The following is a 27856-nucleotide window of genomic DNA, read 5'->3' on the forward strand; positions in this document are numbered from 1 at the left end:
AGATAAGCAAATTGCATTCAGTTTCTCAAAAAACATGGTACTTGAATTGAAAAAATCCGAGGCGAACCCATGGCCCGTCAAAGATCGTCGGAAAACCTAGGGTCAGTAATGTCGAAAGTGCAGTGATAAAGTTTAATTCATAAAGTACATAAACTGTATCATGTTTTTGTCACGAGCGCGGGGCTACAAGAAAACATCTTGAGTCCTTGAATGGAGTGAAATCCACAACCTTTCCGACTCACCGTGGTCGGAAGCCCTGTTACAAAAGCATCAAAGCGGTAAACCACTAAACAACAGGCACTCGTTTCTGTAATAATTGTTTTCCCCTTTTGGTGATTGATTGGTTTGATTGACTGACCGACTGATTTTCTTGATTGATTGACTGATTTGATTGACTGATTTAATTGATTGATTGATCGACTGATTTGATTGATTTGATTGATCGATCGATCGATGCTGCACCCGCCACGAATAGCAGTTCCTCTAAATCTAACTACAAAATATATCTTTATTGATGTTGTCGTACCTGATATCGCAAAAAAAAACAAACAAACAAACAAACAAAACAACAAAAACAAAATAAAACATGCCTCTTATGCAAACTTTGGCTCTCAAGTGAAATATGATTGGAATAAATGTTTGGAAAACATACTCGTTCCTACCCGTGCGTTATCAGTGCGAATTTTCGCCTAAACTTCATGAGGTGTACTCCACTAAGTAAAAACAAACGGAACGAGAGCCGTCAATTTATGTAAACAAACCTACCTTGTGATCTGTTCTTGAATGGCTTCTGTGTTAGCCTCAGCAAACAGGTACAAGAGAACACAGCTGAAGTAGTGCGTGTGGCTGTTAGGGTAGCGTAACTGGTTTGCAATGGCGTTCAAGAACAGGTATCGACCTGCAAAGTGGAAAAAGAAAATACCCGAAAACATTTTAGATTTATCGTTAGGATATGAGTAGTTCTCAAAACGCCCTCTGCTGGAGTCACTGTCTTTGGATCATAAATGTGGTGGTAATTAACGATGAAGTGTCTGGGTCGAGCTTACACAACGAGCTAATGTGTCTAGCTTAATCATAACCATTACAATTTCCTTGAATGTGACTGGCTCAAAAACTGCTCTATTTTGCACTAAATTATGCTGCAAAGCGATAATAGGACAGTTGACTGTAATCGGATAATGTACTCGGACAGTTCGATGAGCCAATCACATTAACTCTGCACTAAATCTACCAATCACAATTAAGATTACAGTTTCTATAACAACGGTAACTCACAACGTTTTCTTTGTGAAAACGAAGAATTTCTTCCGCCCTTATGTCTGAAGGAATTTTTTTGTCACATCAATTTCTTCTCGGAAATTGGTAACAGGAATTTGTGGCGTCCGATTCGGTCTGCAATCATACAAGTGATTAAACAAATTGGACGATCTCGTAATTTTATTAAACAATCGTATGATTACAGATCGAGTCGGACTACACTCAGTCCTATTATCACCTGACGTCATTGGCGAAAAAACAACAACCTTAATTAAAATGTTTGAAAGACAGTAACAGGGCTAGTGACACGGGCTAAAATCCCCCCATCCCAGGTTCTGTTTGTTAATCTGTACCTTCCGTATCCAGATCCACGGCTAAATTCTGAAAGATATCCATGTGCGACGAATGAGTGATGGTGGACATGGAGGGGGTTCCGCTTTTACTGTGTATGTAGGTGATGGCCTGGGTACCAACGTATAGGACCAACGCATTCATCAGAGGCACATTATACCGTGTGCCTGGCTCATTAGATACCTGATAACACAGAAAGCAAAAGACAACAGGTGAAAACAGAACACCCCAGCACGTTTCTAAACCATCGGTTACAAGGGACAGACCATTATTTTTTTGGACGGGGGCGGGGGATTAATTTTTTTTTCAAGCCAAAAAAATTTTTTTCTGTGTCGCCGTCTACGCAAACAATTTTTTCCGGCTGCATCTTCCTACTGATAATTTGTGTGTGTGTGTGAGAGAGTGCAAACAATTTATTTGTTTGTTTGTTTGTTTTGTTTTGTTTTCAGGATTTTTCACCCCCCCCCCCCCACCCCCTAATATAAGCCCTCCAGTCGACACCAGCCTGGTACAAAGACACACACAACTGGGTTAGGGCATCACGCGACCTATAAACTTCCACTCACACGTATTCCGTGATCTTAATTACTATGAATTTTTGCGGCATTTTGCCCCGTGATTTTAGTGAAGGTCCTATTCTCGAGAACTTCCTGTTCACGCGTCATCCAATTTTCTTGATCAAACAAACGCGAAAAGTTGATGTCTCGAAAGTTTCTCGTAACAAGGAACTGAAGAAAAACGGTTCACTGCCACAAGGTAATACGTTTGCCAGTCTGGCAAGGAAGTTTCCGTATTTGCCTTAACCCTTTAACCCCTAATATAAACGAACAAATTCTCCTATCTTGTCCCCATACTTTTCTTATAAAAGTACTGGAGAGAAGTTATCCAAATATCACGAAAATTCACCTTGGGTGATCACACCCTTAATTCTCATGACCTCAGGGGTTGAATAAGCATGATATTACAAGGAGAAACTTGATGCTGATCACTGTTAGGGCTTAAAGGGTTAAACATACCTATCCCCGGATAAATCACTACCGTGTGACTTCTCGAAGCAATACGCAGAAAGTTATGGTAAGACCTTATGTATGGATGATGAAAGAACAGTTATTAATTCACCTGTAAATGTGTCCTCAGCTCTGTCAGGAATGTCACCGGAGCTCGAGTCTTAAGATACGAGTCCAGATCCTGTAAAATAAATAACAACGATTGTAGTCAACTGAACGCGTTACGCTATACTCACAAACTGACTAGGCTCGGTTTCCGCCGCCCCCTCGGGTCCGGCTTTCCTCCCCGAGAAGAGCGTGGTTGAGCGTGGGTTCATTTATCCCGAACAGCGGCTGGTAATCGAACCTACAAACTGTGTGCCAGATAGTAATGATAAAATCACTTTACCTTTTTGAAGCTAGCAGGTTGGATAGCCGACGCAAAGTTGGTCAGGATGCGAGGTGAATGAGCAATGTCGGTCAACAAATCAACCTGTGTTGGAAAAACAAATACATTGAGAAAGCAGTTCGGCTGCTCTTCTTGAAACATTTTGCTCACAATTGCTTAAAAAAAAACTTAGATTTTCACTTCATTCTAAACGGGCTTCATGATACAGCGATTTTCACCCGACATAGCCTCCCTCGCGGGCGCTCTTTTGGTTCGTCACGCAATCTATACTCCCAAACGAGACGTGGAATGATAATTGCTTGTAGTACACCAACAAGCGTGTTACAAAACTTCCACGCTTACTCTACTAACACCTTGTAGGTATCAGCTTCGGAACCATACCTTCAAGTTAGGCGTGAAGGGGTCTGGAAGCCTCATGTTGCGCGGGAATGCACTGAGGATAAGATTCCTCATCTGGATGCAATTAGGAGGAATGACGTCACAGAAACTGAAGTGGTAATCACAGAGGAACTCCGGGAAGTCATGGAGAAGAACCAGTAACACGCGCAGTGTACCCTGGGAAAAATAACCAATAATGAAAGATTAAACAAGTTTGGAACGAGGAAAATAGCTGTGACAGAAATACAATCCAAGTGCTCCTTACCTTGTAAAGCAAGTGTGTCTGTTTAGCCAGCTCGGCGTTCCTCAAGAATGGCGCCAAAAACTTAAACAGGTCAATTAACAACTGCTGGAACAACACCCAACCCTGGAGAAACAACACCATAACAAAGCGTTAGTCTAGGCTCTTACCACCCCACACGGATAGACAACTTTGTTAGAGAGCTTCAGCAACGACGACGGCGACGGCAGCGAAAACGCCCCTATTAAAACGAATGCGTGTTTTTTAAACGTCGTCGCGATTATTCCAACTCGCTTTAAATGTCAAATGTAGGTGAAGTTTCCTGGAGTTGAATTCTTGGAGACCGCACCCGAGTTTAGAAAGAGAAAGAAAAATTCGTCGTTGTGTGTTTACGTCCTCCATAAAACGTCCCATCAAGAAATTTCACGTCCTAGTCGTGCAGTGACGGCAAAGAAATGTACCAGAAAGTGTAATGCGCGTGCAGTGTTGTTGTTTTGGTTATTAAGCCTATTGCTTTCTGGACGTTCTCGTTGCCGTTGCCTTCGCGTTGCTAAAGCTCCCTAATGAGTACAAGTTGACAGCATAGTACATGAGCTTTTCAGGGGGGCCATAAACTGGACATTTTAATCCCATTTTGATGTTTAATGACTTAAACTACAAAAGGTGAACACACTTTTCGCAATTACACAGTTACCTTCTGTTGTGGTGTGTTGAGGAGGAGCTTGGACATAAGCAGACGGTGAGAAATCAGCTCGAGCCAGGCGTACGCGAACCCTGGTGCCCGGGAAGGCCGGAGGGCATGGAACACAGTGCTGAGAACAAAATCAATCATTCAGAATAACAGAAGTTAGCAGAATGCGAGGCAAGGTACTACAAGGGTTGTAATGAGTCGAACAGATTTCTAACTTTCAAAGTCATTGCAATTTCTGGCATCGCGCTGTGTTGCATGTTGCAATGTTTCATGTAATATGATTTGTAACGCATTTAGAGACAATTTGCTTGAAATTTGCCACAAGACCCGCGGTGATAACCGTTGCTTAAAAGTGAATTCATTTTCTTTGAAATTACAAAGCAATTATTCCAACTCGTCTAATTTGTCTAACGTTATTTGTCTCATTAAATAAAAAAGCGAAGAACATTTTTTTACATCAAAGTCGTGTTAGCCCTGACTACTTCTCATCAGCTTGGCTAACAACCGGAAGCAGTGCTTTGTATAGTTTGCTCCATTTAAGGACGTTCGCGCGAAAAAGTTCTGCCCCACAGATTTTTTTCATACTTTAGGTATGGTCAGCTAATAAGTTATTGATGTCAGAAATGCAAAAAAAATTGGGGGTCACCGACTTCGTTTCAGAGATACAGCGCTGGAAAAATACCCTGATTTTGAAAAGTTGGGCTTTCGTAACTCAAAATGATCTCCACAGTTTTAAGTTTAAAATATTCAAGATGAGTAACTGGAGACAAACTATTTTAGTCAAATTTTATCTAAGCGTATATGTTTCGTAAATTAGTCCAACTGGTGTCATCCTTGTAATTAAATGTAGCCCTCAAAGAGGACATTCGCGATCGTCACACAGACAAAAAAGAGTGTAATTCGATGGCGCGTGGACAGAAAAATAGAAAATAATCAAACTTCTGCCCCATAGATTTTTTTCATTTTTCTCTTAAACGTAGACAATCGATAAAGAAAGTGATCAATTGAAAAAAAAGTGGGGGTCACCAGACATCTAAGACAGTTATAATGAAGACAAGCTAGCCGCTGTGGTGACAGATTCCAAAGTCACGTTTTTGCGTGACAGGTCAGAAAAGCACTGGAACCTAAACGGGGATATCTATCCCATCATGCACAGCTCACGATGATTGCTCGAGTCAATGTTTTCGTTCGAGTGTGCTGTCAAAACTCTGATCGTTTAGCTGTTTACTGTTATTCTACCTTCAAAACATATACAGCTGTTTAGCCAATGCCAAGAAAATGCATCTATAGCTGTTAGCGAGGCGAAAATGTGAGAAGTAAGCTTATTTATTTACCTAGAATGGGTATGTGGAGATTGATTGTACACGGGATTGATGATCAATAAAATTGCTCTCTTGTAAGGTAAGACTTTCTCGTTTACTATCAAAACTTAAAAAAAAGCTTAAAGGTGACTTCGTTTGACGAATAGACTACATAAAGTATTGCATTTCAATCATTTTGTTCTATCGAGAGTCAAGTAAATATAAATCTCTTGGTGCGAAATAGCCGCAGGACCGTATCAACGCCTTTTCTTAAACTTTTTGATGCAACCTTAACCCGTCTAATCGTTTCACGTCGAGTTTTCGTTTTTAAAACTGTGCAACGGAAATGAATTTTCCCCTTTTCCCCTTTTTAATGCTCTCACATCGGCTGACATGTGTGTTTACCTCCGTGTATCGTCAACCATGAATTGCGCGTGACATTGCGTGGCGTGTGCGTTACTTGCGCACTAAAGATGCGCATAAACAATTAGCGCGAACGTCCTTAAACGAGACACGTCACGGTAACAAGATATAAATTCCTCCTCTCTCACCTAAATGTTTGTAACACCTGGAAGTTGATGGCCTCTAGGATCGGTTCAGGTTGGTTGAGTTCAACCAGTAGCATGATGAATATTCGGTGATAAGGAAGCTGCTGAAATTCTGTGTGACGACCTTCATGATCCTGGAACAGTACTGTGGCCACTGTACCAAGCACCTGTCATGAGAAACAAGCAACACTTTGGGTCAGTCGGGTGGTCGCTTCCTTTCTGGTAAAATCTAAACTTTCACTTTGTAAACTATTGAACACAAACAGGACAACACGAACATACAGGTCGTTGCTGAAGAGTTTTCATTTGTAATGTAACGTCACAATTTAGGATTTCATCACAGACCCGAAAACGTCGTCCACGGCCCAATAAAGGACACCAAGGATAGCGCTCAACACTAACTTTCATTTCAATAGTTCACGGTAGGATTTCATCCATGGACTCGGCTAAAACAAACCTGCAAAGCGTAATAAAAATACACCATAGGAGAGCACTGCTCAGTAGCCTAGCGATCATTTGAATGGTTTGAAGGTAGGAATTCATCCACAGACCCAGTTAAATAACTTGCAAAGTGTAATAAACAACAGCACAGGAGAGCACTACTTAGTAGCGATCATTTGAATGGTCCCAGTTAAGGATTTCATAAACAGAGTCAAAAGTGAGAACCACCTTGTACAGCATAATAAACAGCACCACAGGAAAGTACTGCTCAGTAGTCTTCATTTGAATGGTCACACTTCAGGTTTTTGTCCACAGAGTAATAAGTTAGAAGCACCTTTCACAGCACAATAAACAGCATCAGAGGCAAGTACTGGTCATACCAGCTCTCCTATTGAACAAAACAAACTCTTACCCTGCTAAGCAGATTAATCTTGGTCACGTTATTAGAGGCATCTCCAGAGTGACGCACGAGCAGCGCTATCAAGCGGCAGTAGGCATCCAGCGTGTTATAACACTTGGCGCGCGCCATGGTGGGGCTGTTAGGCTGAAAGAAAGAAAACACCAGAAAACTAAGGAGAAGAATTTACTTTTGTATCCACTGGTGGTGGCTTTGAGTTCAAACAAGCCTAATATTTCTTACATTATAAAATTTTTAACGGTTAGCTTTCAAATACATTTAAAGTAAAAATTTGTGTTAATGATGACACCGTACACGTAAACATTTTCGAGACGTTTTAGGAAACTTACGCCAGGACTCGAAAAAACGCCTTTTTGGTCAGTTGATACACAGTTGGTTCCAGGGGAGGGGAACAAAGGACTTGAAGAAACGACTTTCTGTCTGGCCAGCGGTTACACAGCGGGAAATCGCACCCCCTCCCATTTTACTTAAACAATCGCCACGGGAGTTTCCCTCTTTCCATGAACTGGTAGCTTCTGGTTCCGGGGGGGAAGGGGGACTCCCTGTTGCCGCCACCCTTCTCTCCCGGATTGTCGCCTTTTACCTCCATCTACATTGGTAGCAAACTGAAAGGGAAGGTGGATACACTCCCAACACGGCATATATCATCAAACAAGATCTATAAACTTACATGATCTCCTAGCGCTCTGTAGCTGACCTCCACGCACAGTTCAGTACTGATGCGAAAGAACCTCGTGATCAGATCATCCGTTCGAAGAATTCCCTGCTGGTGTAACTGAAATGTACACAAAAGGAAAATAGAACATCTCATCACCTGTATGTGTAGTGTACAAAGAGATTACAGAAAGAAAGAGTTTCTTACCAGAGCTACAAACGTAGAAAAGGCCTTCTCGCTTTCTTTCCCTGCTCCGGGCTGATGGCAGAGGCGAACCCATTCTCTCAACAAGTACTCAACCTTAAACACAAGCCCATGATTAGAATGAAAAACAGTCATTTTTTAGGAGGGGGACGCGAATCGACAAAACCACGAATTCGCCAACGGCCAAAGCGTGGATCCACGCGCGCAATTCGCAAACGCCCGTTTCCCTGCACGCCCCAGACTTTCGTTAGAAGACCACATGCGGACCTGTGCGAAAAATACACTGTTTTTTTTTATTAGCCATCTCTACTCTGTGCTTCTCTATTCCAATAGCGATTTCCTTTAAGGCCATTTCTTAAATCATGTACGTTTGGGGCGTATTCCTGTTCTTGGAAAGAACTAGCGATAGTATTTTTTTTAATTCTGCTCTCGACAGCAAAATGAACGGAAAACGGTTTTCTTAACATAAACAGAGTTACATCCTTTTGGGAACGTTTTCAGTTTATCCACAGTAGAGACAATTGCATCCTTTTAGGGATTGAATTTCGGTGTAATGTTATTGCTAAACGCAAGAAAAGGAAAATCGAGATATTCCCCCTTCCCCGGAAAAAAAATTCACGTAACACTGGAATTTCCAAATGTGCCCTTTTTCTGTGCAACATTTGTTTGCTCTGTGAAGACTATTTCTGATGCAAAGATAGCCTGTTCCTGGCGTTGAGAGAGTGGGATCTCGTTTTTTTGCCCCGCTTATGCATGGAACGACTGTTATCCTAGTAATCATGATTTGTCATTCCCTTAGACTGTTCACAGTCCCCTATTTTTCCGTGGGACTTTCGAGACTCGTACGCTTCGATCGAACTCCCGTCATCTTGGTTTTTAACGACAACGGCAACCTGGGGAGAGTGTCTAAACTACCGAGGGGAGCGGGAGTGGAGAAGCGCAACGTACCCTCACTAGGGCCCCTCTCGGTAGTTTAGGGACTCTCCCCAGGTTGCACTCGCCTTTACAAACTAAGATGGCGAGAGTTCGATCGAAGCGTACAAGTCTCGAAAATCCCACGGAAAAATAGGGGACTGTGAACAGGCTATCATTCCCTTTACGGACTAAAAGTGATCAACCGCTAAATACTCTATAACGTCTCAGTGTTCCAGATAAGAGGGTCTGAGGTCAAAATCCTGAAAAGGCTGTCTTCTTGACTCGACAAATTGAATGATAAACTTTAAAAGTTTTGGAGAAAATCAGAGCTATTGACCCCTCGAAAATTCTTCATTGACACCCTGTCTTTGAAACTTAACAACTGGAACACTGCGTCTTATAACGAATTCCTCTCAACATGGAAAACATTCGTGGTACCTTCTCGTGCAGACCAGGTGGATCCTCGTAGCCATGGAATGTGCCGGACACTCCAGCAGAGGACACAGTAGAGGTCAGAGATGTGGGACCTCCAGGAGCCTTGTTATCGCCCATCTCATGATGGCTGCTGCCACCGCCGACAACTTGGGATGATAAAGGTCCATTGTGGGAGCCTTCAAGGAAGGATGACAATCTGCAGATTAAAATAAAACAACAGTTATGAATTTTCAGAACCTTGACGTGATATACTAAAATTCTAACTTAGCTCCGAGGCTGAGGGGAATAAGACAAAAGAAATTAACTATTCTTATTATTATTGTTTAACAAATTGTAACATTGTCCACATATGGTCACTGCACGCAATAGTCGTCGTCCCTACACAACAAATATCGTGCGATCGTGATACGTAAGAATTTCGTGTGACCTTGTACTGCAAAATTAACAACAGCAGAGGAAAGTATTAAAAATCACTTTATTTAAGTGTCAATGTATTTAGCGCGGAGCACTAATTGGGGACACTTTCCAGATCGAATTGGAATTTAGAAGTGTTGGTTTTTGACGAGAGGGGAAAACCGGAGTACCCGGAGAAAAATCTCTCGGAGCAAAGACGAGAACCAACTACAAACTCAACCCACATATGACACCGAGTCCGGGATTCGAACCCGGGCCACATTGGTGGGAGGTGAGTGCTCTCACAACTGCGCCATCCCTGCTCCCCTGCTCAGCAGCTTTTCATTTGAATGGTCACACTTTACGATTTCGTCCACAGACTCAAAACTTAGAATCACCTTGTACAGCATAATAACCATTTTATCACGCACCAAACCGAGGAAAGCACTTCAGTGAAGGAACACAGAAGCTAATGTCAAATAACATTACTCACCCTTCAGAATTCTGTCTACTGTGAGCTATCCTCGTCAGAGCTTCAATAGTGTGATAAAGGTCGTTCTATGGAAAAAAAGCCTACTTCAGTAATAATTAAAGAAAAGACAAGAACATCTGTATAGCCAGATAAATACACTGTTGTGATAGCCTTCTTTGTAAAGCAGCTTCTTACCTCAGTGACATGTGGACTGTGCTTTTCATCTGACACATACTTGGCAAGTTGAATAGCAAAGTGCAGCGATTGAAGATTGTGACCATTGTCGATGCACTGGAAACAAAACAAAGTAGCATGAACATATCGCTAAGACTTGCTGTGTACACTACTTTTCAGTGAGAAAGCAATAAGGTACAAAAACTCCAAAATGGAGGAAATAAACTACAAGGGATAAGCCATGGATCTCATCCACAGAGTTTGCTTTCGGGTTCAGAGAGAATAAGCCAAATATTTCCAAAAGAATGGACCCTTGGTTAACTATGACAAACGGTTCCTGAGTATCACACCTGCACAAGGTGAAGATCAAACTCTCTCATGTTCAGCAGATGACTGCGGATCAGAATATCGATGGCATCCACGTTAAACTTCAGCTCAGGAGGACAGTCACAAACAAACCTAGAGAGAGGAACGGAAATGATATCAGCGAACTAAAAAGAAAAGAGTTTAGGAAACACGGGCTAGAGAAGTAATACAATAGAGTAACGATAGCAGGCGAGCGACAACGACCCATATGTGAAGGAAATCTACAATCCTGGCCAAAAATATTGGGGCGATTTCCAAAACTCATTCATTCTCTTGATACTAACTTGGTCACGTGTCTGGCTGTCCACATGGGTCCATAACCGCGCGGGTCCTGGAGTCCTCTTAGTACTATCAGGTGACAGTCACGATATCTTAAGGAGAGCTCAGCATCATTTGCTAAGGGGCCAACACCCTCAAGGAGACCTTCCACAGCCTAAGAGGCAAAGAAACATCACAATAATGAACTGTTACAAGCACAAACTCACGCGACCTTAGTGCAAAATGAACCACTGCAAAGTTATGAATTTGTTATGAAATATGTTTAGGCACAGTGGATGAAAGCAGGTGTTTCATACATATTCATGTTCATTTATTCTTCACCGGTATATTACGAACTCACAATATGACCAGCTCCTAGTTGGTTTGATAGCTCAGTTGGTAGAGCACTGCACCGGCATCGCAGAGGTCATGGGTTCGAATCCCGTTCAAGAATTAATTTTTTTCAGGTTTTTTTCGCAACAGTCTGGTTGTGTAGATAACTGCGAGAATCTTTTCTTCTATATATAAATGTGTTGCTATGAATGAACGAAACTGAGCTAATTACACATTTCCTCATAAACGTGTACATGCGTCTAAAATAAAATGGACAAAAGAAATTAAACTTCAGCGAAAAATTGAAAATACGACTGATTCATATGATCTCTTTTATCAGTTAACCAATGCACCAATCTGCCGTCTGTTCGACTGACAAACTGAGGATGCGTATGTATGGCGCAGTGGTAAGAGCACTCGCCTCCCACCAATGTGGCCCGGGCTCGATATCCTGGACTCAGCGTCATATGTGAGTCGAGTTTGTTGTTGCATCTCGTCTTTGGTCCGAAAGGTTTTTCTCCGGGTACTCCGGTTTTCCCTTTCCCTCAAAGACCACCATTTTCAATTCCAACTCGATCTGGATAGCGTCTCCATACTGTAAAGCGCATTTGATCACCTCGTCAAGGAATTATGCGCTATACAATTTTACAAATTTATTAAATTAAATTTCTTTTTACTGCGAGTACCGACCTTATGTAGAAGCCTCAGTGCAGCCATGTTGTCTCTTGCTATTCGAGCCTGCACTACAGCGTCCAGCAGGCTGTGTATGGTAACCACATGCTGATTGGTGGGTGGAGCGATAATGGCGTGAAGATGCTGCTCGATCTCCGCTGCACACTTGCTCAGGATCTGCACCACTTCCTCTGGCATAAAGGCCTTGGTTAAAAGAGACAACGCTTCATTAGCTTAAGGGGTATTTCCGACGGTGGATGGAAAATATCACAAGCATTTTCTTTTAGAAGAAATCACTGAGTTTAACTTTTTTATGGGAATGCAGACAAAACCCTACAGTGTGTCCATTCAATTGAAAGCTACTGAGAATTACTTTCCTCTTACTGTTCTGTACTGTGCGAAGCAGTTCTAGTGGAGTCTGTGGATAAAACCCTAAAGATATACAAACAAAAACTAACGAAAACGGCATTCTCATTGTTGTCTTTCTCATAGCGCGCGTTGGATCAAGCAAGCAACGAGCAGAATGCATAATTATTCATTTCCAATCACGCGCAGGATCTGAGAGTAAAAACGACGACTGTTTGCATTTCATTCGTAATTCTTAAAAATGAGAATTTCAGTCAGATGACAGATTGTACTACTATACTAACGTGAACCTTGCAACAAAAAATGGTGTACATTTGCCCAAAAGCACCTCCCCAGGTTACCCCCGTTATTTTCAATAACTCACCTCAGCATTACCCAGTATTCCGATCGGTTTTGGCAGGGGTGGGGTGGTGATTGCCTCCCCAGCGGTTGGGGGTTGGAATCCGGGTGTACTGCGAGCAAACTCTTCGTAAACAGCTGTCTGACTGGCGTTTACTCCACCAACCTGGAAATAATGACAACAGTTACAACGGACCATGATTTAATCCAAAAAGAAGAGATAGAATTCTGCTTAAATGGCAAAGTTAGAAAATACAATAATACTGTTTTTCCTTTTTGTGTGTGTGTGTGTGTGTGTGTGTGTGTGTGTGAGTTGTGAGTTTACGACCATCGAGTTTTTCTTCCTTGCTCTTTTGAAATTTCCGACTTTCATCATTCGTCTCCAAAAATCGGACCATTTTCTCTGAAATCTTTTTTAAAATACCCGACGCTAAGTTGCTCGTAGAATACAGTTTTCAAAAATCACTTCAGCTTGGAATACCAAAAGTAGTACCCTTGAGGTTGATCTGAAACATGCTTTGGTTGATTTGTCAGTTTTTGAAGATATCGTTATTTATTTATTTACTATGCACACCATCACATATACAGTCATTCTACAATAGGCGATTTTCACGATGACGTTATTTATTTTACTCCAACTACCAGAATCCTCTTCGCTTTTCCTTTCTTATTTAAAATTCGTAATCCCAGTGAGGTTTAGATAACATTATCCCTAATATGAAAGAGAAAACAACAAACCGAGGGATTCTGGTAGTTGTAGTAAATGACACTGTTGTGAAAATGCCCAATTTTATACGCGTCGCATTCACCTTAAGCCGGATCTGTTCAGGCATGCGCTCTGCTTGGTAGGTCAACACCACTGGATCACAGTACCGCCGGCCCTCACTGCGGGCATGACGACGAACATCAAACTCCTGCAAACACATTAGTGCTAAGTGACATCTGTACATGCTAACTGGTACTAGAACATTACATCAAGGCAAATCTTTGATGGAAAGCCATTCTGCTTCTTCTTATTCAACATAGCACAACATTGTGAAGCCGATGTCAAACACCTGCTTTTTATGTAAGAAAAAAAAAAAATTTAAAAATTCTACAAGCCGAAGTAGAAATGTGAAACACTGATGAATGAATCACTTTTTGTAAGTGCGCTATTGAAAGAAATTAGTTTAAAACTGCCCATGAAGGAAACTGATTCGAAAGGTAAAGAGCACACTTTTTTAATGCGCAAACACAGTATTCTCTTGTATAACAGCCTTAAACTACATTTAAAAGAAGAAGATCAGCTGTTACCGTAGTTAGCCGTTTGTCCATCTCTGGCAGCGCCTTCTCCACAGCAGTCTTCTGAATAAATGCACAGGCCAGCTCTGTATTATCCTCACTAATAACTGATGCAGCTTGTTCAATCATGTCTTTTTGCTGCTGATTTGCACCCTGAAATCAAATTGCCGGGTAAGGAGTCAGATTACCGTGCGGGTTAGTTTCTAAAGAAACTGTGGCCGGGTGTGTCGGTGGAGAGTGGAAACGAATTTTTATCAACAGAGTTGTTCGCGTAATTTGGCCACCCGACTGTAAAGAGATTCATGTGCTGACGTTTCGAGCTCTGGACTCGCTCTGACGAAAGGGGTAACGCTCGAAATGTCAGCACTCGAATCTCTTTGCGGTGGCCTAATTAATTACCTTATCAAAACAAAACGTAAGTCTTACAATATATTGTTACGACAACATATGTTGTAGGTTTAAAAAATGAATCCACTGCAGGTTAAAATGATTTCAACCTAGGTTGATTTGTATTTTCCTTTGTTAAGGTGGGGTAATTTACATCTGAAACAAAGGAAAATACAAATCAAACTAGGTTGAAATCATTTTAACTGGGGATTCATTTTAACCTACAACACATACACTATGAACCTTACCCTTAGCGCAGCCAGGAAATTTGATCTGAGATTGTTGTTGATGCTGATCAGTAGCGGCTCTCTGCACGTGATCAGCGCCATGCCTGCTGTCATGAAGCGTACCATGTGATGGGCGGCTGCTCTCATCCGGGACTCTTCAGGGTCCAGTGCAAAATCCTGCGGTGAACCAAAGAAACGCTTATCTGTGAAGTTCCTAAGTAATGCTGTAACGTCTGCTACATCGACATTACTACCCGACATTTTTCACACGCGTACGTGAGTATTTAGCTACGGATAGGACTTCTCATGCATTCAAACACATAAAACAATCTGAAAATTGCCGCACTTTATGTTCCTCCAATTGCTATAGAATTTTAGTTCATGCTTCTACTAGCTTCCAGCCCAATAAAGGAATCTTTACATACCCACTTGGAGAAGCCCTCATTAAATCAACAGCTCAAACACGTTTATCTAAAACTATCTGTATAAAGGCCCGTTTGAACGATTTCAGCATTTACTTCAACATGCGCTCAACACTTTGTTGAACCAAATGTCGGGGGCGTTTGAACAGGTCGTTCAACATTGTTGAAAGTGTCAAAATGTTGAAAGCGTGTTGAATCAAATTTAAATTGGTTTAAACTTTCATTCAACATCGATTCAACATTTCCGTTGCTCTCAAAAATACCCAAGACTGTAGCAATATAATCGCACTTCTGTCAGACATTGTGCTTAAACTTTACACAGTCATGTTTCCAAACTAAAAAAAAGAGACATTCACCAGAGTTTTCAAATTCATTTATGACGTTTACTAAGTACTTGATGAGTCCAAAAAGTTCACCTTTTTCACAATCATCTCAGCAGTTGTGAGGCAGATTTTGATGGATCTCTCCACCACAGGATGAACAAGTTCTTGCACAGCCCGCTCAATAGCTGGGCGCACAAACTGCTTCAGATGTGGATGCTGCTGGAACAATGGGATCTACAGATAAACGAACATAAGTTATCAGTAATTTAACCACTCCTCTCTGGTGACAACTTTGCTACACGAATTCTTCCAGCTTTGACTTGGTCGTCAAATATTTTATTTTTATTAAGTTTAGTTTTTGTTGTTTCAGCGATAAATATTTTAATACCAGACTCCACCTACATGACGTCCTTCCAATTCTACAAAGTGTGTAGCTTTCTAAGTTAGGTTGCAATGCATCTGTCGGCAATGTTAAGCCTCATGGAGGGTACCAGGACAGACGTGGGGCATTTCACGCGTTTGGAATAATGTTTTTGATAAAAATCCCTACATACGGCCAAAAGATGGCTCAAATATACCAAATACCCATATTTTGGCTGATTTTTCACTCTTTCAGTATACGCCGGATCCAAACTGCTCATTAATTTAATAAAAATGCTTTGGAGTGGGAATGAAAAAAAAAAAACAGATTAATTGCCCCACATCTGCCAGGATAATGTTTTATCATCTTCACTGCATATTTAACTATCGTCAAGGCTTCACCAACCTGTCCATTGATTTGAATGTGAGGAGCCAGACCTGCCAGGGAAGCCACGTTGATCTCTTGATATGAATACTGAGGGGGTGGGGGAGCCACTGGGGGCTGTCCTTGTTGGGCTGATCCTGTGGGGGTGGGGGTAGAGCTGGTACTGACAGTAGCTGTAGGAAAACAAAGATCGTGACCATCTTACCATTTTAACTCCGACGCCCAAAAAAGAGTTGCACATATTATTTTTCTCAAATATAGACTTTGGAAAAATTATCCTATAGCTTTTCAGGAGTGCATTAGGACTTGTTAATGAATATAAATCAATATTTTACAAATGACATCAACGAATAGTCAGTGTTTCCTTGTCTTTTTGTTTTGTTTTTTTGTTTTTGTTTTTGTTTTTTTTTCAACATGTTTTTGAGTAACTGGCCAAGCAGAAGTTGGGAGAGAACCCCTTCCTACTGCTCCCAGTTCTTTCCCCTCGTTCCAACTCTTACATGGCCAAGACGCAAATACAGAGCAAGTCAGAACAAAATGCTTGCAACATGTGCTGCAATAAACATGGAAAATTCAGGAGATGGAATTACACGTGCGTTAGAAAAGTACAAAATCAGAGAAGAAATGAAGTAAGTAAGGGTGCACAAATAAGGATGGTTCAAGCCCAGAGGCAAACCAGGTTTTGGCGAAAGAAGTTACATAGTTACATATTACCTGTTCTCTAAAGAAGAGCTACTGTAATGATTCGATTTAGTGCCCGCAGCGCTTATTTACTTTTGGTACCTCAAGAGTTAAGGGACAAAGTGAAAATACATTTAAACACGACAAAATCAATGCAGTCTTTTGACTCACGTTGCTTGTCCTTTTCTGGAGAAGATAGCTGATGGGGAATATGTTTCAATCGTTCAGGATCCTTTAACAGTTCTGATGCCTTGAGTTCCTGTTCAAAATTAAGGAGAAACATTAATTAAAGACTTTTTTTTTCGCTGCAAACAATTATCACACATAAACCAGGGGCGCTTTCCACTTAGCCAAAATTTTCGGTTCAACCAGTAAAAATGTAAATGGTACGCGCGGATCAAAGGGAAATTGTCTGAACAAATGATCAATGTTTGGAGGTAATCAACTTTTTCCGTTCCAACACTACCGTTCCATTTGCACAAAATTTCCATTTCTGTAAGGTTTTTGATCAACCAATGAGATTGCAAGTTTGGAACGACTGGAAAAAAGCCTTTCATTTGACAAGGAAAGTTTCCGAAATGTCCAACTGAAAATTTTGGCCACCCCAGAACTTCTCGTTACAAAAGGCTTGTTTGTGCATCGTGGGTTACCTTAAAATTCCAAATAATAAGCATTTGGTTTGTATTCGTCGGTTCAGAGGACATTTTCAACAGGTTTATTTCTGGGGAAGACTTTGCTTTGGGGAGGGCATTTGTGCTGAGCCAATTTTACGTTTTAAAACGGGTTGAACTTGGGAATAAGAAATTGAATCTTCTGAATTGGGGTCTTAATTTTGGATGGGCTCTGCCTCATTTTTGGAAGAGCTTATCTTTGAAATTAGACAGTCACCATGTTACATTAAAATAATAATAGTTGTGAGATTTGATTTTTTTGTCCATTAGCTCGACACCTACCTTCATCTCCAGTGACAGCGTATTACACAGTACTTCCACTTCAAACTTAAGATTTAACTGCAATACAACAAAGGTACAATTCAGGGCAGTATAACAATAATTATTACCAGAGAGTGCTGTGAGAGGACGGTTTGAAAGACACCCTTCCATGCTTCATGTTAATTACTAATTTAACAATCATACAACTGTGCTCCAACTCCATTGTTTAATAGACACAATTACAAAAGTTGCTAACAATACAGGATTATATAGGGAATAAGCAAATATATTTGCGTTGATTAACCTTCAAATCTGGCATCTGGTGCAACTCCACCAGCACAGACATAATAGCCATCACCCATGGATTGGGAGGTTTGAACACTTTACTCTTGGCTGATGACTCTATTACTTTAGCAACAAATGGCACAACGTAGAGCATTTCCTGCGAGGAAGAAAACAACTTGTGAGCATTGCAAAGACATGAAGCTACGACTTCATATGGGTAGAATATAGCAGTTTGTTGAATCAACAATGACCTCAGTCCAGAGGAACTGAAGGCACAAAAGTAACTACCACAAAAACTGCAGAATGCTATTGGAGGATTAACAATTTAAGAAGGTGACATGTTTGCAACTGGGTTAATTACTTAGTCTCACCCTACATCTTATGAACTTGAATATAGGCAAAGGGGATGTGGAGGTTAGGTACTAACAACAAGTAACCTGGGCAAAAGAAAGCAAGGTAAGCAGCCCCAAATGGGGAGGTAACCAAGGCAACCTCATCACAGGTTGACCTGTTTTGCTTTTCTCAATTATTGCACCTGTCAAACTTATTTCTAGTGGAGAAAGCAACAGTTTACCTGGAGAATATTTTGCGCTCAGCACCAAACCAGAAGATGGAAGGGCAGGCAAAAATCCACAAGCAAATGAAATACAGCTAAAATGTTGCAACCAAGAGGGGTGAATGAACAAGAAGCAATGTGCAAATGTGAGGGTCAAGAATCTGCTGACTGATCTTCAGTCTTCCAGGTAACTATGATGGTAGATGATCTCATATAACAGACACATGTAGTCTGTGATATGAGGCTGTTAGAGAGACATCACTTAAACTCTGGAAACATCACAATACCTGTTGTCCTTTGAAATAAGCTTCAATAATCAGTGACTTTAAATCCAGATCCTACAAGGAAACAAAAGAGCTTTAAGAACTATACAGAGGAGGAACAAAATGTCAGAAACAACAATCTTCTACAAAACTAGTTGAGACAAATGCGAATTTTGTGCATATAGTTAATCTAAACACCGCCTGGAGAGCACTAAAACTTCACTCCACCCTCCCCCTAACTCAATGTTACTTTGAAAGCCGGACGATAACTCAGCCTTTTTTCAGCGGTGGACCAACACTGATGGGGGGGGGGGGGGGGGGATGAGTTGTTGATGTTTGTAGCAGAGGAATTTGCAGATTGACAAAAAAGTTTCTTAAACGTTTTGTTGTTAAGGTCAATTACCAACCACAGTTTTAAACTAAAATGTTGTTTTCCATTATCTGTAAAATTTGAAATGTACATGTATTTTATTGAAATTTATTTTCTTTCTTTACTGTTTTGTTTGTTTTAAAACCTTAGAACACAACAGAGCACAAGATACAAAAAAGGGGCAAAAGATTATTAAATCCTAAAAGGTTTGGAATATTTTGCCCCGCAAGATTGAACCAATGATTGGCTGAAGCAAACGAAATATCAACAAATTTTCTTCACAACAAAATCCGAATTTCTGTGGTGATTTAGGCATTCCAAACAGATATCCACCAAAAATATGAATCATTGGCTGCGGCTGCCCCTGCTATTTGGACAACATTTGTTAATCACAACACTCAAGCAAGGGTTCAAAAGGTAAATAATTACTATTTTACCTTCATAAGGATAGGTTTGTTCCTTGCTAATGTTTGTAGCCCCAGCCAGTGGCCAAGGTTCTTTAGTAATGACCGATCCGAGAAATTTGCTGGAACTTTGTCAGATTGCAAAAGCACCTGTGAGGAGAGAATGATGTACAAGTAAGTCAAGCAATCAAGGTATAGCCTGCTCAGGCATTTACGTTTTCAATTAAGCTATTGTATTTAATTAATCAAACAGCCTTTGTTCTGTTTTTGTTTGTACTTCTAGAGTATGAGTGCGACTCTGACTGCCTGAAAAAAGAGACTATTCTCCCAAAACACTGACCAAAAATGTAATGAGCCCTGCAGTGCTGAAGAGCACTGTTAAATGAAGCATAAGACCAAAAAATATGTTCAAGAGACTATTGCCATGGTGGTGTTGCCTTGTAGAAAAATTAAAAGTTTTCTACAAGGAATCTTAGAGTAAACATTTCCCACATTCAGGAGATGTATGTATGACCTGCAATGCTGGGACAGGTACAAATGGACGTTGTGCCGCTAGCACTAAGGACACAAATGATGGATCAGAGAATTAACTCTGCAGTTTACATTAAAGTGCTTAAGTGAACCACGTAATTTCCTACTGAGCATTAGCGCTAGTAAAGAAATGAGAGATCACACGAGGCAAAGAAAAAAATCTCCGACCTCGGCGGGAATTGAACTCACGACCTCCGGGTTTGATCGTCCGTTGCTCTAATGACTGGGAAAGGTCAGTTTCCCTATTACTTTATAATATATACTAGAAATAGTGTTCACTAGAGCTGCCCCCAGTTTTGAATAGTTGTTTTTGAAGAGTTGTATTGAATACAAATATTGTGTATACGACTGTTGTGAATTTGACGTTTCAACTATTTTATTGAAGTTAATATTCATAGAAATAGTCAACACATTGCTTTGTAAATCTGACAATGAAATCTATGACTATCGCACAATGTTGTATTTCAACATTGTTTGTGTAATATTTGGGCAAAACATGAAAAACACTTGCAACAATGTATCTCTCGAAAATATCATGAATTACAATCTATTTATATACATGTAAACCAGATAATGTAAATCTATTTCAATCATGTAATATGGTATTTCAACTTTCCAACACCACCTCGCGCGCTTGCGAAAAAATTACCCGAGACCACCGTGCGCGTCTAGTTTCATCAAATCAGGAAACCTTCCTATACTACAAACACATTTCTTACTTTTTTTTATTAAAAGATTCCTTGTATATATACACGCAGGGAATTCTAGAGTGCCTCCTCGGGGCCAAGGCAATTATATTACCGTCAATCACAAACCTTTATGTTTCTGTATGTTTCTTTAAGCACTTCCCTTGCAAAGTTTGTCAGCTCTACTGATTCCATAAACTCCAAGTATAGCTGGTGAAAGTTAGGTTCAATGCTGGCCCTCTTCATAACTAGGTACTGTGTAACCCACAATATGTATTCAATTTGGATCAGATTTTTGAGTTCTTCAGCCTTTAAAGAAAGAATTCAAAACAATACCATTATCAGTGCAGTGTTTGCTGTGAACAAAATACCCTACCACTTTTCGTTATCTTGTTGGGTCATGTAACTCACCTTTTGCTGTAAGTTGGACTGAGAAATATTATTGAAGATGAAGTGTACTTTATCTTGAACAGCTTCAGGTGGTTGTACTATTTCGCTGGTTTCTGTGGCACCCAGCAGTGTGTCAATGTTGTTAGCATTCGCAATGGAAGGTTCCTTGCCTCTAACTGGAGATGCTGCAACATCTGATGAGAAGTCAAAATCTTAATGAAACCTCTAGGTACAGCATGTATAACTTGCTTCTTCATTATCAAGCAAACATGCTTAATACTTATATATAAGAGCCCAATAGGTGCCAAGCCTAAAATACGACAGTTGAACCTCCATGTGCGACCGCCTCTCGTAAGCAACCACCTATCCAAAACACCAAATTTTTCCCAGTCAAAGCCCTTAAGTTGGAACCTCTCATAAATGACCACCTCTTGTAAGCTCAGCGACCACTTTCTGAGGTGACAGCATTATAATTTTTCATTAATCTTTAACCTCTTGTAAGCGGCCACTTGACACTTGGTCTGATCTCCATGTTTACTGTATGTACAGGGTCCGAAATTAACTTTTTTAGGCAGGCGCCAAGTGGCGACTGAAATTTTTTTTCAGTCGCCATATGGAAAAATGTGGTCGCCAAAAAGCAGAGAAAAAAGTGTCAATAAAATTTTTCCTTCGCAGCGAAACACAAACCAAAATTTTTGATTGCCAGATGGAAAATTCTGGTCGGCAATTTTTCTTTTAAGAATTAGAACGAAGAGAACGCGTTTGGGGCTGCAATGGCGATTTATACACCTACCACTGAAAAACCACGACGAACAAATCGAGTACGCAGTTTCTTAAGACTGCTAGATGTTTCAAGTCAACTTTTCACCTTCTCTTGTCTCTACCTTTTGGAGAAGAAATGTACCCGATTGAAAAACTGCTGGTTGGTTCTTTGCTCTATGTTCAAAACCGTAAACGATCTTTCCTTTCGCGTTCTGTCAAGACAATCAACGGATCGCCATGTTGTTCGCACCAGGCCACAACCATGCAGCATTTCTTGTTCAAAAAACATGACGGCGAAGCTTCGCACTGCTCGAGCTGTGAAGCGTTGTGATAGATTTATAATAACAGGAAAATCGGTTTTATACTTCAAAAGCAGTGGAAAGGTAAAAAGTAAGTGACCAATTGGTGGGCGGCTTTGAATTTCATTTTTATCGATTTGGCTGAAAATCAAAGCTATTGTTTGTATAATGATCGTGGCATGAAATAGTTAATTGCCCGCTGGCAACTAGTTGTGAAATTCTGGTCGCCGGTGCAAAATTTTTAGTCGCATTGGCGACCAGGAAAGCGCAATTTCGGACCCTGATGTACTATGCCACTCAGATTACCTGGGACTTTTAGTTTCAACCTAGGTAGCACTGCTCATATTGTAACTACAAAAATGTATGCGATAAATTCTCTTCTAATAAGGAGATGTGTCAGACCTTTTCACGGAAGACACTCCCTACGGTTTGATTCTCGTAAGCGACCACCTCCCATGAGGGACCACTAAATTTTGGCATTTTGGGTGGTCGCTTACGGGAGGTTCGACTGTATATCCTTAACAAAAGGAAAGCAAATTTGAATTACAATTCTAAATTTTCAGTACCAAGAGCTGCTGTTTCATATCACCAAAAAATTGGCCTTGTTGTAAAAGAAAATGCACCAGTGAAACACAATCAATATGCCAAATAACAGTGCCTGGAGTATATCTGTCATGATCATCCAATCTGCAGATAGTACATAGTAAATAATTAACAAATCGACGGCAGTTTTCTATGGTCTATACTCTTATAGACCATAAAATGACGTCAAAAAATGTTCAAAACTCAAGTGGAACCACGAGCCGCAGGCGAGTGGTTTCACTGCCAAGTTTTGGACATTTTATGGCGTCATTTTATGGTCTATAAGAGTATAGACCATAGAAAACTGCCGTCGATTCTTTTTTACAATAACATGGAAAAAGTGCGAGCGGACTTGACTATTTTTTTCGTTGAGAAAGCGCGCGCGTTACATCTGACGTCATTTTTATTGTCTGTACTCTTACAGACAATAGCTACGAGCCAATCAGCGCGCGAGAATTTGGACAGTTATTGTATAAATACAAAATGCTCCAGTTTTCAAGGGAAGTAAATGTTCAAAACAAACTGAGAGAACCCTTCTTTGAGAGATGAGGAGGACTACGTTGATTTGCCCACTTTTATAAGATATGTTGTACACTTTTCAGCTGTTAACCATTTGGTTTGTTTCTTTGTGCTTTTTAGTCCTTTCCTTTGTTATGTATGCAAATGCTACCAATTCCTGTTCTCATTTCTCCATAGCTAGCCAAGACACTTATTCACCATAATCTTTAAATCTCATGTAAGCTGTGGCAAGCTTGAAGGCGATGCTCCCCAAACCACTGCAAACTTCCTCCCAAAGCCATTTATTTCCATCTTTCTTCTTTATTGTTTTATTACTTAAGGCATGAACTTTGTAAATCTAACTAAATATCGAAGTGTGAATAAAAATAAACTGAACATAATAATTATTGTAAATGTTATTATGAAATCCTAACTAGCAACCTTCCACGATTAGCCTAAGCTACAGGTTCCAGTATATTTATTTTAAATGGACTGAGGTAATCGTAATTTTAAGCAAATGTTTATATCTAACAGAAATTTCTAAAAGTCAATGGACCGGACTGAATGCTGTTTGTACTGTGTACAGAGTATTGTAAGTCTGCAAATATATTTCCCCGCCTACCCGAAGCAGTAGCAGTTTTGGCAGCGGAGACCGCTGTGCTATTAGAGGTGACTGTAGGGACCAAAGGTAAAGAGGCAGCCAATGAAACAGAAGGTCCTAGGGGAATAGTAGGACCAAGCGGCAACGGTCTGCTTACTGCTGTACTAGTGAAGGTTGAGGTGCCTGAAACGCTGGTCAGAGTGGGTGTCGCTCGGTTGAGTAACCTTGATGTCAGTGGGTCCTGGATGGGAAAAAATGAGAAAGTTACCTATATGTGTACAATGTAGGAAGGACAAAGTGTCTATCACTTCGGGTAATGCTCAGTTATGTTGGCTGGGAGGTGTGAACTCAAGACATGATACATAAAAGAATGGACACTTGAGTTATGTTGTGGGATGTCTGACTTCTTTTTGAGTCCAGTAGCAGCAGTGCAGTGCAGTGCAAAGCATTGTACTCTGGGGCCCTACAAAATATTTGAATTTATTTGTTTAAAGTACCTGAATATTCCTTCCTCCTAATAGCGGCTCCCTAGACTGTTGTCCATACTCGATGTACTCTATCAGGGAGGGTGGGAATTCCATGAAATGTGGGATTGACGCAAGATGCTGGCAGTAGTGAGGATAGTCTTTGAGCCTGTGGAAAAAAAAATCATTACATCATCTATATTTTGGTAGAGTCTAACAGGCCATTTTTATACATTCCTCCCAGAACACTTAACCTGTGAACTAATTATTCTCTGGGATCCAACCCACACTATGTTGCAAACACAAAGACATAAAAAAATGACTTTGAGATTCATCACTCAGAATAAAATAATGATGTAATTTACCTTGTCTTGAATCTATCCAAAGCAGCAATTCCAAACATGTACATCTTGGAGCCAAAAGGCTTTCTCAAAGCCTCTAAAACATAGCGAAGTGCAATTCCAAGGGCCATGTATCTGAAATGGCAAAATTAACTGATAACTCATGAAAACAAGAAAGAAATCGAAGCAGCCATTTTCATAAAGGGTGGTATATTACCTAATTAACCCTTCAAAAACTCATTAATAATTCGCAAACCCATTGACCTAACAAATGGTCGATAAAACATCACGTGCAGTGGTTTTAAAACCCGATAAAACCTCCTCCTTATTAGTATGCGGTGTTTAATGTTTTTCTCGTATGCTAATTTCCAACATTCACAAAAGCATCATTGTTATGAACTCTCCTGACACATGCTTTTCAAGGAACGTTTTTGAAGCCATTCAAAAAACTTGCAGCACGTGTTTTATCGGGTCTAAAACCACGAGGCCCAGCCGAGTGGTTTTAAATCCCGATAAAACACTGCTACTCATGTTTTAAACATTACAAGAAAGCACGTAAAGAGCATGAACCTGGACACCTTGCTTTCATCTGGATCTCCTACACACAAAATTCTTCTCAAATGGTGATTTGGTGATTTCTCTGATTTTTATTATGCTAGAAAAGGCATCTTTAATTAAAGCTTTTTAATATAATTTATCTAGGGCAAAATAATTAAGTAATATTATTATGAGATATGAGCCATAAATTTCAAAAGAGGTCTGCACAAAACTGGGAGACAACCACTTGCCAGCTTTAAAACTAAATCAAAGAATCATACTCCTTAGCTAAGTCAGCACTGAACTTAGTCTTTGCACTCAAATGCTTTGCAAAAACCTGCAAGATGTCCACCATGTTTCCATGAGTTATGGTGAACGAAAAAGGAGTTCAGGATAATGATAACGTACTTTCATTACAAACAATAATAATTATGTTAAGATATTGATATGATATAACTCACGTCACCAATCCTTGCTCAATAATACCACCAAACAAGCAGGCAGTTGTGTGAAGTTCTTTGTCTGGATATTGAGGAAAGAATCGATATTCTTCAAACAGGTTCCGAAGCATGCACAGAAATATATCCTGTAAAAACAGCGATGACAAAATGATAAATTAAAGTACATAACATCCACAAATCCACAAGAGATGCAAGATCTGTCTCTTATCTCTGACGTTGTGGGTGCTGAGCATTTCACTTCCTAATTCCAACTTCCAGTTACCAAGCATCTCCACTGAACGATTTAAGTGTACTTTTGTAAAAAAAAATGGATGCTTGTTTAATCTTATCTGACACTGCAACATTATACTTAGCGTTGTTTTAAAATAACGAATACATTCTGTAAATGGTTTGAACCCAGGAGTAATGTTATACACTGTAAGTAAGTAAATTATGATCATTCAGGTAACATCGACTGACATTTTGACAATCTGAGCGGAAGTCATCTTCAGAGTCAAGAAGATCACTTCTGCTCAGGTTGTTGAAGCGTTAATCAATGTCACCTCAAACAGTCCTTCTAATGACTGCACTCACCTGGACGACCATAACTTACATACTTATGAAATACATTCTGTAATATTTGAGGAACATGATTGTATTCTTACACATCACTGTCAATTTGAACTTACAGTCTGCTTCAAACGATGATTTTAAATGAAGACATTTTGTTAATTAATGTAAAACATGTACCTACCCTCTCTTTCTTGACCGGTGAATCTTTGAATTTCTTAAGCATCTCCAGCACCTCGTCAATGCTGATTGTTGGATTAGGTGGGTGATTGTAAATTCTTTGAAAGTATGAGTTTGCTTCATCTTCTACCTCTTTTGTAAATGACTGGTCCATGCCAGGCCACACTTGAGAAACATCTGCTGTGGATGCTGAGAAAAACAGCAAAGAAATTGATTTACAGTTACAAAAAATCCTAACACAGATAACCAACATCCTTATAATAATAATAATAATAATAATAATAATAATAATTAATATTTGTATGGCGCAAATCAGCATGTGTATATGATCAAATGAGCCTAACAAATTGTATATGTAAAAAATAAAAAATAAAAAATAAAAAATAAAAATAAAAAATAATTAAAAATAGTTATTTACAATTCTTACAGTCCTTACATCGTATTGTAAGCAACTCTAAATAAAAATGTCTTCAATTTGGACTTAAAACGTGTGAGATTATCCTCATCCCTTATTGCGCTCGGCAGTTTGTACATCAGCTGGTGCATTATTTTGTATCATTGGCATTCTTCTGTTTGCAAAAAGATCAATAAATTATTATAATCAAAAATCAGTAAATTATACAGGATCATGTGATTACTTAAAGAGCATGTTAAAAGTTAAAAGTTTTGATGTATACACTGTATGTCCAGAATAGTTTTCAACGAATCTCGGTGGAATTCTAGGGTCAAAAGAAATCCTCTTAGTATGACAATAACAGTTATGCTTCTTTTAATCTATCATGTATAATAAAATAATGTTTTTTGATGTTTTAACAGCATAACATAGGTTTGGTCCGAGCAGTCAATAAGCCAAACTTTACAACATTTCTTAAGGGTGCCTACCAGCACGCAATTTATCAGCTTGATTCCTAGACTGAGTTAAAAGTGCCGTTTGCTGTTGTTGCTGCTGTTGTTGTTGTAATAAAGAGCTTCCTCCAAGCTGTTTCGGCATTCCAAGACCTGCCAACAACCTAGCATTCTCCATTGCCGATCCGCCAATGGACTGTCCTAAACCACCCGCTTGGTGCAGCTGTTGTAACAAGGGGTTCTGCGAGGAGCTGAAACTTGGCGACTGAAGACCAGAGCTTGATGATACTGGAGTGCTGAGAGGAAGTTGCCCCAGCTGAGATGGTGCCTTCTGTACAGCAGCCTGTGATGACAGGCCTGAGCCTATGCTGCCAACAGCCCCAAGGCTGCTTGAGGGTCCCAGTGCAGTACCAGTCAGAGGGTGGGGTGGGAAAGATGGCAGCTGGGAGGTGGGTGTGGCTGGAGTAGTGGGGAGTGAAGAAGGGGGAAGGTTGAGCCCTGTCAGAGGATCAAGCTGGAAGAAAACATGCCTTATCAAAATTAATGTAAACTTTCTCCGTAGCTACATACCAGCTAACTGGGTGCCATTTAATTCTCAGTCAAAGTATGGACAGGTTGAAGGCTTGTAGAAGTTGTAAGTAGAAACCCAA

The 27856-nt window shown here is 40.2% G+C and overlaps 1 protein-coding gene across 1 annotated transcript in view; it reads right to left on the reverse strand.

Moving 5' to 3' along the window:
- The window catches only part of LOC146453120 (CCR4-NOT transcription complex subunit 1-like), a 45684-nt gene that overhangs the window by 1534 nt on the left and 16294 nt on the right, over positions 1 to 27856 (reverse strand). The window contains exons 21-56 of the mRNA XM_085097030.1: positions 27243 to 27720; positions 26365 to 26549; positions 25632 to 25756; positions 24658 to 24768; positions 24326 to 24461; positions 23850 to 24069; positions 21108 to 21280; positions 20826 to 21005; positions 19513 to 19629; positions 18730 to 18780; positions 17906 to 18043; positions 17623 to 17679; positions 16841 to 16928; positions 16010 to 16161; positions 15337 to 15477; positions 14520 to 14675; positions 13897 to 14037; positions 13413 to 13517; positions 12629 to 12769; positions 11917 to 12102; positions 10920 to 11068; positions 10620 to 10728; positions 10291 to 10386; positions 10117 to 10181; positions 9234 to 9426; positions 7884 to 7976; positions 7692 to 7796; positions 7016 to 7147; positions 6166 to 6329; positions 4317 to 4434; positions 3647 to 3748; positions 3385 to 3558; positions 3004 to 3087; positions 2728 to 2796; positions 1611 to 1791; positions 766 to 898 (exon numbers count right to left, since the gene is read on the reverse strand). Of these exons, the coding sequence (XP_084953156.1) occupies positions 766 to 898; positions 1611 to 1791; positions 2728 to 2796; positions 3004 to 3087; positions 3385 to 3558; positions 3647 to 3748; positions 4317 to 4434; positions 6166 to 6329; positions 7016 to 7147; positions 7692 to 7796; positions 7884 to 7976; positions 9234 to 9426; positions 10117 to 10181; positions 10291 to 10386; positions 10620 to 10728; positions 10920 to 11068; positions 11917 to 12102; positions 12629 to 12769; positions 13413 to 13517; positions 13897 to 14037; positions 14520 to 14675; positions 15337 to 15477; positions 16010 to 16161; positions 16841 to 16928; positions 17623 to 17679; positions 17906 to 18043; positions 18730 to 18780; positions 19513 to 19629; positions 20826 to 21005; positions 21108 to 21280; positions 23850 to 24069; positions 24326 to 24461; positions 24658 to 24768; positions 25632 to 25756; positions 26365 to 26549; positions 27243 to 27720 (5048 nt within the window). The remainder of the gene's footprint in view (positions 1 to 765; positions 899 to 1610; positions 1792 to 2727; positions 2797 to 3003; positions 3088 to 3384; positions 3559 to 3646; positions 3749 to 4316; positions 4435 to 6165; positions 6330 to 7015; positions 7148 to 7691; positions 7797 to 7883; positions 7977 to 9233; positions 9427 to 10116; positions 10182 to 10290; positions 10387 to 10619; positions 10729 to 10919; positions 11069 to 11916; positions 12103 to 12628; positions 12770 to 13412; positions 13518 to 13896; positions 14038 to 14519; positions 14676 to 15336; positions 15478 to 16009; positions 16162 to 16840; positions 16929 to 17622; positions 17680 to 17905; positions 18044 to 18729; positions 18781 to 19512; positions 19630 to 20825; positions 21006 to 21107; positions 21281 to 23849; positions 24070 to 24325; positions 24462 to 24657; positions 24769 to 25631; positions 25757 to 26364; positions 26550 to 27242; positions 27721 to 27856) is intronic.

The sequence above is a fragment of the Pavona decussata genome, unplaced genomic scaffold, assembly GCF_977016875.1.
Source record: "Pavona decussata unplaced genomic scaffold, jaPavDecu1.1 SCAFFOLD_353, whole genome shotgun sequence".
NCBI lineage: Eukaryota > Metazoa > Cnidaria > Anthozoa > Scleractinia > Agariciidae > Pavona > Pavona decussata.